The sequence below is a fragment of the Camelina sativa genome, chromosome 19 (genome assembly GCF_000633955.1).
Source record: "Camelina sativa cultivar DH55 chromosome 19, Cs, whole genome shotgun sequence".
Classification (NCBI taxonomy): Eukaryota; Viridiplantae; Streptophyta; class Magnoliopsida; order Brassicales; family Brassicaceae; genus Camelina; species Camelina sativa.
This window is the reverse complement of record NC_025703.1, coordinates 26,053,232-26,065,220: the sequence shown is the minus strand read 5'-3', so window position 1 is coordinate 26,065,220 and position 11,989 is coordinate 26,053,232. Positions and strand designations below refer to the sequence as shown.

General features: G+C 33.1%; 1 protein-coding gene and 2 pseudogenes across 1 annotated transcript; 2 read left to right on the top strand and 1 right to left on the bottom strand.

The window, feature by feature from the left end:
- Positions 5,785-7,333, bottom strand: LOC104767211 (annotated as a pseudogene).
- LOC109130911 lies at positions 7,606-8,618 on the top strand (annotated as a pseudogene).
- On the top strand, positions 8,988-11,355 carry LOC104767210 (splicing factor 3B subunit 4). The gene is made up of 9 exons (XM_010491253.2): positions 8,988-9,161; positions 9,272-9,320; positions 9,422-9,510; positions 9,592-9,648; positions 9,779-9,841; positions 9,939-10,004; positions 10,129-10,215; positions 10,354-10,447; positions 10,541-11,355. The coding sequence occupies exons 1-9, from the start codon at positions 9,057-9,059 to the stop codon at positions 11,020-11,022; spliced, it is 1,092 nt and encodes a 363-aa protein (XP_010489555.1). The 5' UTR covers positions 8,988-9,056; the 3' UTR covers positions 11,023-11,355.

The window sequence follows — 11,989 nt, the reverse complement described above, 5'->3', positions numbered from 1 at the left end:
ACTTATTAAAATGCGTGAAAAAAAATTATTATACAAACAAAAAGCAAATAGGAATCAAACAAAGACAACTAAGGGTTTTATTAGAGTACGAATCGCAAACTATATTTTTATAATTCTATCTCCTCCCACAAAACAACAAACGAAACAACATTAACAAATATTGAAAATATATAGTCCAGAACTATTATTAGATTCAAAAACTTCTCCACGAATGCGTCTGGCCATTTGAATGTCTTGGGCATGATACTGATCGACTCTCTTGGCATGTAGTGCACACAAATTCGTGTTCTCGAACAAATCCACCAAATATGCTTCCATATTATTTTTTTGGGCTATCTTGCGAACAAGACGTTGAAAAGGCAGTTTACGAATCAGCAATTCAGTACTTTTCTGGTACTTTCGTATCTCACGAATTGCAGCCGGTCCGGGACGTTAACGGTCCTCTTAACACCAACGTTGTACGGTACGCCATGTTTCCTTGCGGCTTTGGTGGCGAGTAGTATCCTTGGACCTTTACCCCCGATGGATATCCTTGTAGTTTGCTTCGTATTCAATAACGTTACCTTCAGAATCAGGAGCTTACTCGTTTATCAGTTCTTATTTAGCAGAAGGTAATGTTCTACTGTTCTTTTGTCAGATCAATTTGTGTATGTAATATGATTTCATGTTCGACAGATGGATATGGTACATGATAAAATAATCATTTATATTATTAAGGATGATATGGTACATGTAATAAATTAATAGTGAAGAAAGCCAAACGTTGGCCTAACCAAAAGCAGTGGTATAAATAATTTGTGATGATTTATTAAAAAAGAACTATTATCACCAATATTTGAATTAAAGTAAATAAAATATATATGTTTCATTTTATACATTTTGTAAGAAATATATAATTTGATGTCGTAAATTACATTTATAACAAACAAATAAACAGTTACAAGATTTCATAAAACTAAATTTGTGTTGACTAATTAGTTGACTAAAAAAATCTTCTCCTTTTATATTGAAGTGACGAATCAGAATCATTACTTTCCTTCTAACAGATGAAATTTTATCTGGAAAAGAATACCATTTAAAACGATTCATTTCACGTTTACTACAATTAAACCATCCAACACAAATTAAAAATATACAAGATAGCCATATGGCTTGAGGATATTTTTTTAGATCTGGACTTTGTAGTAATGTTAATGCAGCTTCCAAATTTCGATATAAACAGTTTTTAAATAGAAATCATCTTTATTACCATATTGAAAAGTCAAATCTAAAAACTCACTATGTAATCTATCTAACTATTGGAAAAACATTTTAGGTATTTTCATTAAACTTTTATATTTAAAATTAACTAAAAGATGTAAATTTGATTCATCATTCCAAATTTTTTTTGTTAAATCAAGAATTAAAATAATATCTTGACTTTTAAAAGAATGAATGCTAGAAAATAATTTAGAATAATGTATAAACCGTTGAAATTGAAGTTTTAGGTTATTTTGTGTCATAGCCAAATAAATGAAAACATTTCAAACAGACAAATATATATAGATTTCAAAAGGTACGAATGTTCCAATCAACACAACTTTACAACGAACAGTTGTAACTTTTCGAAAATAACCATTTTAATGAACCATCACGACTTTTAAAAAAATATCCAAAAGGTACAATTGAACAAACGCAACTGTTGGTCGCATTTATTCAGATTGTTATTATTATATAGATTTTTAGAAAATATTACAAATACAAGTATGTGAATTAAGTCGCATTTATTCAGATTGTTATTATTATATAGATTTTTAGAAAATATTACAAATATAAGTATGTGAATTAACAAACAAAAATAATGTTTGAATATTATAGAAATACATTATTTTTTATATGCAAGATTTTATAGAAATATTATAATATTTATTTATAATTAACTCACATTTAAACTCATAGATGATGACATATTTTTTCACCAAACAAAATAATCAACTAGCTTTTTTTTTTTTTGGTAAATTTTTCTTCTTTGTTTTTTATTAACCTTTTGTTTGACACATCATCGTTCTTGAACAAGTTCCGAAGGCAATTTGTTTGTTGTCTAATCGAAGCAACTATAGAAAAAGATTCCTAGATATTACCACATGTTTTCATCGTCGTTTCTTTGAATTTTGTTTCGTTTCTCAAGTTCATAATGCATACTATGCAATCTTTGACTTTGAAGTGTTAACAAAGTTTTTTATGCATAATAACTAATGTTTTTGGGATTAACAAATTTCTCATGGTGTTAATATTATTTCTATTAATTTGCAGGACATGTAGCATAAAAAAAATTGACTACACAAATGCAAGATAACAACATAGATTATATAACACTAGATCAACTAAACAGAAAGCGTTCTTATCGTCAAACGATAGTACGTCTTACAAGAAAGTGGGAAGCAAAATTTTTTTTTAAAAAACCAATAAGCTCATTGGAATAAAAAATTTCATATAATAGAAAAGAGATTAAAGAAAATATACAGAAAATTATTAATTCTAAAAAATATAAATACTCACGTCTATATAAACATAGATTGTCTCCTATTATTCATCTAATAAAATAATCTATTCAAAAATATTGCTTTCAACTTTGTACTATTGGTCAAACTTTTTTAATGAGAAGACAAATTTTCCATATATTTTTAAACCAAAATATACTCTTATTTTCTACTTTTTCAGTTTGGAATAGGTAAGATTAATATTTTGACCCAAAAAAATGGAAGATTAATATATGCATCTTTTTTTTTTCTAATACTATATTTTAAAATTTATTGTAGTAGTTTTAGATTGTTTTATTTAATTTATATTTTCATCTTTGAATTATTTGAGATTCATATATTATTGTGCTTATAATTTTCAATTATTTCATTAATTATGTCAAATTAATTTTCTTCTAATTTCTCAACCTTGATTGGTTGGTCATAGACCTTTTTTTTTTGTGCAAACATAATTGTTACCATTCGTTCAATTTCAAAAGGAGATAAAGATGAGAAGGTTATCAACCTAATGTTTGGATAAAATAGGTTAATCAAACACAAACCTACAACAAACATAGATAGATTGGAAAAACATAAATCGTTGTTGATAGAAACATTGGAGCTTGGTGACAGAGGCTACATCATGGTGACATTGGAAATTTAACATTAGTTACTATCAAAAGATTTTGTGACGTTGGAAAATGGTCTTTAGTTTCATTGGTTTCTAGAGCAAGCCACTTTGATAGCTAAAAGACGTGAACATCTTCTCTCCACACAGGAGGAGGGCAGAGCCGAAGTTCTCTCTATGGTGGAGTAGGTTGAACTCAAGTTTATCTTCCCAAGAAAGGAAGGGTTGGGAGGTTGGACGCAAGGTTATCTTCCCAAGAGAGGAAGGCAGAGCGAAGGTTCTCTCCATGGTGGAGGAGGTTGGACGTAAGGTTCTCTCTATAAGGGAGGAGAAAAGAACTGAGGTTCTCTCCATAGTTAGTCATACACTATTGTGATGTAATTTATTTTTTATTCAAAGTGTTTTTTGAGCCAACAATTTTATTGATTAAAGAAACTATGCAAAAGTGAAAGTAAAGAGACATATAATAGTTGGCTAAATTTGTTCATATAAACATTTTCTAGGTGGTGGTAAATAATATATTTGTAACATACAATACTAGATTAAGACCCTTGTTAGAGCACGGATTGAAATTCATTTTATTTATATTGTAATTTTTATATAAAATATAATTTCTGTGATTGTTTTTAAAAGTTTTTTTTGGATAAAACATTATGTAATAAAATAATATGCTAAATATGTTGTCTTGAAAAAGACACTTATTTTGTAAGTTTTATTTTTTAAAATAAATTTTTAATATGTTGTATTAGTTTATGTATGTGAAGTTATTTCAACAATGTATATTCTACATTGTCATTATAAGATGTAATTTTGTAAATTTGGTTTTTAAAAAGTGAGTTATTATATTATGAATAATTTAATATATTGTTATACTTTTTGTTTTAATATACTTGATTTCTTGAAATTCTTTCATATTATAGTGACATATTATTGACATTGCTATAACAAATCAATTTAGAGTATTTACAGTTTCTAACTTTTATATCAAGTTTCAATATTTTAAAAATATTTCAAAATAAATTATTTAAACTTTATTATATTATATAAAATTATAAAATTCAACAAAAAAATATGAAATTGAATTTAAATATTCAAATTTTGATCCGTTACTCAGTAAATTTTTTTAATTCAATAGATATTATTTTTAAAGAATAATATTACTAATATCAATAGATATTATTTTTAATTTAAATTTGTTTTTAAAAATTCAACTTGTTGTATATCCGGAAATAAAACTAATTTTTAATTATAATAAATAATATGATAATTTATTTTTTTTCACAAAATAGACTCATATATAAAAATGAGAGGTGAACTATAATGATAATTAACAAATTAATATTTTAAGTTAGATATCAAAAGATTTTATATGATGAATAATTTAATAAAAGAAATTAATAAGTTAGATGATATCAAATGATTTTTTAGAATATTCTCTTTAAGATTTTTGGAAACAATGTGCTCTAGTAATAAAATCTTCCAAAAATAAATTAAGGTTGCATCCAGTATTTAACTTGTAACCAATTAATGTATAACCTATTTGTAACCAACTTATTAAAATTATATAGTCTACAAAACAATGTTGTGTACTTCCGTTTTATTATAAAGGGGATACTTAGGTGTAAAAAATACACTTTTAATGGTAACATACATAAAAATTTGTATATGTATATAAATCAGTGTATTATAGCAAAAATTAAATTATAAATAATGTTCAATAAATTTTAATGTATTTTTATTAAATTTTATTTTATTTACAAAACTTTAAACCCGCACATCGGGCGGGTCCTTATCTAATTGTGCATAAAAATTACGAATACTAGTTTATAATAATTATATTTCACATGATAAAAAAATTTGGATATAAAAGAAACTACAATTATGTCTATATTCATATAACTTCTTACTTTATTTTTAGAAAATATTACAAATACAAGTATGTGAATTAACAAACAAAAATAATGTTTGAATATTATAGAAATACATTATTTTTTGTATGCAAGATTTTATAGAAATATTATAATATTTATTTATAATTAACTCACATTTAAACTCATGTGTAACTTACCACATGTATATCCCACAATTTTTTTTGTGGGTTCAACAACTCCTACTATTTCAAATCAAAGTTAGTAACTCATACTAATTCTTTTTCAAGAAAATAAAACTCAAACTAATTAATTAGAAGAACATCACTCTCACCCACTAATGTATATTTACTACTTGATTGAATCATATTGACCATAATAATAATTTATACTGTACTATCTGAATGATTTCTCACTAATTATATAAAATTATAACTCTTTAATTCCATATATTTTGTAAATGTGCTTCCACCACTAATTATAATTGCATGAACAAACAAACTAAATATTTAAATACCATATTAATAAAAATACCTCTTTTTCCATACCCTTTTTCAAAAATATCCCTACTTAAAAACTTTATCCAAAATGCTTTTAAAAATTTGAAGTATACTCAAATAAGTATAAAAGGAAATCTCTTTATTGAAAACAATTTATAATTTCATGTTTTTCTAATGATATTTTGCAGTTTCAAGTGAGAAAAAAGAATAAAAGTGTAAAAGTTAAATTTTTTACAAAACCAAAAATACTAAAAAAAACGTATGTAAAACAATTATCCAATAAGCTACGCATTGCTTGGTTACATACACTTAGTACAGAGAGCTGAAGTTTTTGTTGTGGAAATTTGCAGGTAACTAAAACTTGTAGCTTTTACAGCTATTTTACGAGAAACAAAATGTAAGAGGAACTCATAATATTATAATCTTCATCACGCTAGATCACAGTTTCCACAAATCATAATATTAGCTGAAGCAAGCAAGCACAGACAAAAACAAGATCACCTTAGCAAAATCTTGAACTTTTTATGCAGCATCCTCTCTTTCTTGATCAAACACTTCTCTTGTTTGAGAAGAAGATGACGCAGTAGCAGCAGCAGCACTGGCCTTGGAATACAATCCAAGCTTTTCCTCTAGTTTCTTCCACTCAGTTACTAAACGCGGAGGGAACTTCTTCTTCACAGTTCTAGCCACTCCTCTAGCGTCTTCCATTCTATTATTCTTCACCAATCCTTCAGTCAAATGCTTACACGTTTTGAAATCCGGAATCTTGTGCACAACCGCGCTCTTCTTAAACACTGCTAAACCTTGATCATACAACCCGTTTATACACAGATGAAATATCAATGTCCTAAACGTGGCTGCGTTCGGAACACAATCGTGTTCTTTCTCAAGCCCTTCATACACTTTCTTGGCTTCACCCATCATCCCTTTCACGCAGTACGCAGTCATAAGATAGTTATAGCTAACGGTATCAGGTTTCAATCCTACACTACTCATTTCTTCCATCAGTTCCTTGACTCTTTCAGGGCTTTCCTTGGCAGCATTCATCAGTCTAACATTATAAACCGTGTTATCCAATTCACAACCTTTACTAACCATCTCGTTCCACAAGCTTTCCGCTGCATCGACTAAACCATTCTTATACAAAGACCCTAAAATAGTGGTGAAAGCAATGATGGTAACTTCAACGTCTTTAACCTCCATATCTCTCATAATCTCCATAGCTTTTTCAGGCGAACCAGAGTCGCAATACGACTTAATCAACATACCGTAAGAGATTTTATCAGGAGTGATATTATTATACCTCTGAGGAATTTCGTCGAACAGTTAGGGGACTCTTTCAAACAAGTCAGAGTGAAGACAAGCGGCGAGCAACGCATTGAAGGAAACAACGGATCTGGGTGTGCCGAGCTGATCCACCTCCTCGAACATCGTCATAGCATGATCAAACATTGAAGCTCGTCCGTAAGATCTGATCAACGTAGAGAGGAAAGTCTCTGTTTTTATCTTTGGGCTGTTTTTGTGAGACTCGATCAGAGCTTCTATGTCGGAGAAGCGTTCAGATTTGGCGAGGCGTTGGACTGTTAGCTCCATGGCGTAGCGTGAGGAGAGAGGAGATGAGGGGTTCTTGGAGACGACGGAGTTGTAAATCGCCAAGGCTTTGTCGGGATCGTGTATTTTGCGGAGTTTGAGTTTAGCTTTGGAGATAGTGATTGGGGCGGGAGAAGTAGTGGTTACAGCGGCGGTGGAGAAACGGCGGAGGAAGTTCAGATAGAAACGAGACGGCGCCATTGCAATTTGCAAGCAAGATTTCGACCCCACCGAGCACGGAGGAGGGAAGGATAGTGTGTGGTAAAAAAAACTAATGCAAATGTGTTTAGGGTTTAAGTAAGACTTTAAAAGTGGGTTTTGCAATTAAATAAATAAAAACTTAATTGTTAAGAAAAAGGATCATTCATTCTATTACCATTTACCACCAACATTTGAATGATTTTCATGCTTTAGAGAAGCTTAATCTTAATTTTAAAAAATCATCAAATGATCAAACTCAAGTTTTTTTTTAATTTACACATTTTCTACAACATTTTTGCTGGAGTATGTAATTCTTCTATATGCTAGAAAAGTTTGTTTGTTCGTTTGTTTTTTTTTCTCTTGCAAATTGTAGAAATTGATAGATCGAAATAATAGTTAAGACCTTTAGTTCGGCCTTTCATTGTCTGTGAAGTTGGTTCTGGGGAAACTGCAAGCTTTTGGCTTGATAACTAGACTGGATTGGGACCTCTCCTCGACATCACGGGTCCCCTTGGTCCGCAAACCGCAGGAATCCCCCAAAGAGCAGTGGTGAGAGACGCTTTGAGAGGTGCAAACTCGTGGTTAGTCACATCTAGAAGCCGTAACCCCATCATCAATTTGCTTCGGAGCGCCCTTCCAGCAGCTGATGATATTATTTACTGCCAGCATGATGATACTTATTTATGGAAGACGGACCATCGTCATCCATCAACTACATTCTCTACAGCCGCGACATGGCAGGTGCTTCATCCTTCCTCTACCACCCTTTCCTGGCACAGTTCAGTATGGTTTTCTCACCACATACCTAAACATGCTTTCATTACTTGGGTGGGAGCATGGAATAGGCTGCATACCAGAGACAGATTGAGGAGTTTGGGTCTCTCGGTTCCAGCGGTTTGCATATTATGCAATTCGCATGATGAATCCAGAGACCATCTATTCTTCGATTGCGCGTTCAGCGAGGCCATATGGACCTATTTTACCAGACGTGCCCATCTTAACCCGCCAAACCAGTTTATGCTTTGTCTCAATTGGTTACAGGGGGTGTCTACCAACAAGAATATAGCTCTAATCATCAAGTTGGCCTTTCAATCCTCACTTTACCTCATTTGGCGTGAACGGAATCAACTGATACATGCTGCCACTCCTCGGCCACCTGATACTTTGCTCAAGGAAATCAAACTCCTACTCAGAGCTAAACTTGATCCTCTCTCGAGAGAACAACGTTATCTGTTTAACGGACAAACTCTGCTTCACACGTGGTTTGAGCTGTTTCAGGATTGAATCCTCCCCAATAAAGTCTCCTCACTGTAATTTTGCTTGCTTTTTATATTTCTTGTTGTTGGTGACCAGGAAGCTTAGGATTGCCGTGCTAGCGGGCGAAGATTTGTTTTTACCCCTGTACGACCTGTGGCTGGCTCTTAAGCCTTGTAAAGATCCTTTTTCGGAAATTTAAATATATATTAAAAAATAACAAATAAAAAAATAATAGTTACGGATTCAATTTGAGAAAGAGTATTTTATTTTTCCTCTTGCACAAAAAAAAAAAAAAAAAAAAAAAAACAACCCCCAAATTGATTTGTAAAGAAGTAAAAAAAAAGGTGCTAAAGAGCTTAGTGGATCTACAAGGAAACGCTTAATGGGTATTATAGGCCCATCTAGTGACGGCACCACTCCTAAAAGAAACCTCTTTTCTTCACTGTCCGTTCTAAAACGCTACAAAAATCTCAGATTTCTCAATCGGCGACGGAGTAAGAAGAAGAAGAAGAAGATGACGACTCGAATCGCTCCTGGTGTTGGAGCTAATCTTCTCGGCCAACACTCCGCCGAGAGGAACCAAGACGCCACTGTTTACGTCGGGAATCTCGATGCTCAGGTAAGGTTCTTCTTTTTTAACATTTAGGTTTCGTGTTTTCTCATCTTCCTCTGTGATTTTAGTTGACGATTCGGTGAAATTGATCCCATTTCCCTCTTTTGAAATGTCAGCTTTCTGAAGAATTGCTTTGGGAATTGTTCGTTCAAGCCGGACCCGTTGGTAAGTTTCATATCAATTTCTCATAGGTTTTTTTTTTTTTGGTTAGGGAACTTAGTACAAATTATGACATTAGCTTTCCCTGGGTTTATGAATTGTATCAGTTAACGTCTATGTTCCGAAAGATAGAGTGACAAATCTTCATCAGAACTATGGATTCATTGAGTACCGTAGTGAGGAAGATGCTGACTATGTAAGTTGTTTCTCTTTTCCCTTTACTTTTAGACTTCTGTTAGGTACTATGTTTTACAAAAGTTCCATGTTTTTTGTGTAGGCGATTAAGGTTCTTAACATGATTAAGCTCTACGGGAAGCCTATACGTGTTAACAAGGTATCAAATTCTTTCTGTATCTTCCAGTGTTTAGCATCTTATCTTCCAGAGTTTAGATGCAGAGACTTGTTTAGTTTAACTGTTATTACTTGCTAAACATTTTGATTGCTGATTTATATTTTTTTAATAGGCATCTCAAGATAAGAAAAGCTTGGATGTTGGTGCTAACCTTTTCATTGGGAACCTTGACCCTGTAAGTATCTTCGCGGGGTTCACTCTGATTTTAGTTACTCTACAGATGTAACTTATTCTCGTAGTCGTAGCTGACCAGGTTTTGTTTTGTTTTATAGGATGTGGATGAGAAGCAGTTGTATGATACTTTCAGTGCATTTGGTGTGATTGCTTCTAATCCTAAGGTATTGTCTTTATTTCATTAGATTTCAGTCCATGATTCTTTATCTCGTTAAGACATCATCGTTCCACTGCTGAAAATAATGGTCTTGCGATTTAGACTCTCATGTTAGAAACTTTTCATTTCAGATAATGAGGGATCCCGATACTGGAAACTCACGAGGTTTTGGTTTCATCAGCTATGACTCCTTTGAGGCATCTGATGCTGCTATTGAGGTAATTAATTATCTGCTTCTTTCAAAACTCTCCGTACTATGATACTTGCTTGATTCCAATATATCTAACATACATAGCTTCTCTGTTCACCTAATCCAATAGTAGTATATTCCTCTGAGCGTTGTCTGACTGTTGCAGGCAATGACTGGACAATATCTATGTAATCGTCAAATTACAGTCTCTTATGCGTACAAGAAAGACACCAAAGGAGAGCGCCATGGTACTCCAGCAGGTTAGGCTCTTTATACTCTACTCTTGTCTTCATTTTTGGATTCAGTTTCTCTCCATCATTTTGAATACAACGCATGACTTTTGGGAAATGCAGAGAGGCTTTTGGCTGCCACGAATCCAACTGCCCAGAAAAGCAGACCCCATACACTATTCGCAACTGGGCCCCCATCCAATGCTCCTCAAGTTAATGGTCTACCACGTCCGTTTGCTAATGGCGGCATGCAACCTATCCCTATCTCAGCCGCTCGTCCACCACCACCACCACCTCCACAAGTATATCAAACTCAGCCACCATCTTGGCCATCTCAGCCACAACAACACGGCATGATCCCACCGCCCATGCAATTCCGTCCACCTCCGGGTATGCCGCCGCCACCACCTCAGTTTCTAAATCATCAACAAGGTTTCGGTGGCCCGAGGCCGCCGCCACCACCTCAAGCCATGGGAATGCACCAACATGGAGGCTGGCCGCCACAACACATGCAGCAGCAAGGAGGACCACCACAACAACAACCACCACCACCTTACCAACACCATCACATGTCTATGGCTCCACCCCCACCACACCAAGGTTGATCATAATCATCTCTTCAGTCTTGGACCAAATCGACTATTTGTAAACCATTTCTTTCATGACAAGTAATCACACCAAGGATTTTCTCACTTCCCTTTTAGATTCAATGAAACCTCAGTGAGAGAGAGAAAACACAATAGTCTATATTGACTTGTCTGCAGAGAATTTCTTATCTTCGGTTTAGAGATAAGAGAGAGAGAGCGCGTAGAACTTAGTGTCAATGTCTGGTTTGTAGTGATGTTCTTGTTTTGTGTTGCAGAATCTCTGAATCTCTGATGCCGTGTGCTTTAATATCTTACCAAAACTTTGCTGTAAAAACTCAATAATTCTTGCTTCTGACCTTGGAGGTTGCTGTTTACTCTAAACAAAAAAGAAGACAGGGAGTGATCAGTGATGGGAACAGAGGTGGCTTGATGTTCAAGTTATGGACCCATTTCTCCTTTCACTTCTTACTACATCCAAACTCCAATGCTCCTTCTGACCATTCTGATTTCTGACTGATTCATCTCGAGAATCAGATTCTGTGATGATGATTCAGCTTCAGTTTTTTAGAAAAACCCTGAAAACACTAAGAGATAGAGACACATCTCTGTATATGTTTTGTTGTCTGAGAAGTGTGAAGGACAAATATTCAATTTTAAAATCAAACTTTTGTTCTTGTCTCTTATTGATTTCAATCATTTGTCACTTCGTTTGCTGAGTCAAAAATGGTCCACATCGACCGTCCAAGTGTCATCTACTAAGCATTTTATAATCGGACGTGTAAGATAAGAAAATGAAAAAGTGAACATCTGTTCCTATCTCAAGTGTTCTCTTGTATGGTAAAAACGTGAAACCCACAGTTCTGCTTCTTGGGTTGGTTCAAACTATTTTGTATACAGATAAATTAACTTCTTCTTTTTTTTTGTAATTTTATTTTGTTCCACAATAATTAATTATTGCGTGTGGATATGAATAACATATTTTTCT

What these genes read in the sequence shown, in the direction of transcription:
- LOC104767210 (XM_010491253.2), top strand. Translation starts at nt 9,057, where the DNA reads ATGACGACTCGAATCGCTCCTGGTGTTGGAGCTAATCTTCTCGGCCAA. An exon ending in TCGGGAATCTCGATGCTCAG is followed by an intron (nt 9,162 to 9,271) that starts GTAAGGTTCTTC and finishes TTGAAATGTCAG; the next exon opens with CTTTCTGAAGAATTGCTTTG. An exon ending in GCGCCATGGTACTCCAGCAG is followed by an intron (nt 10,448 to 10,540) that starts GTTAGGCTCTTT and finishes TGGGAAATGCAG; the next exon opens with AGAGGCTTTTGGCTGCCACG.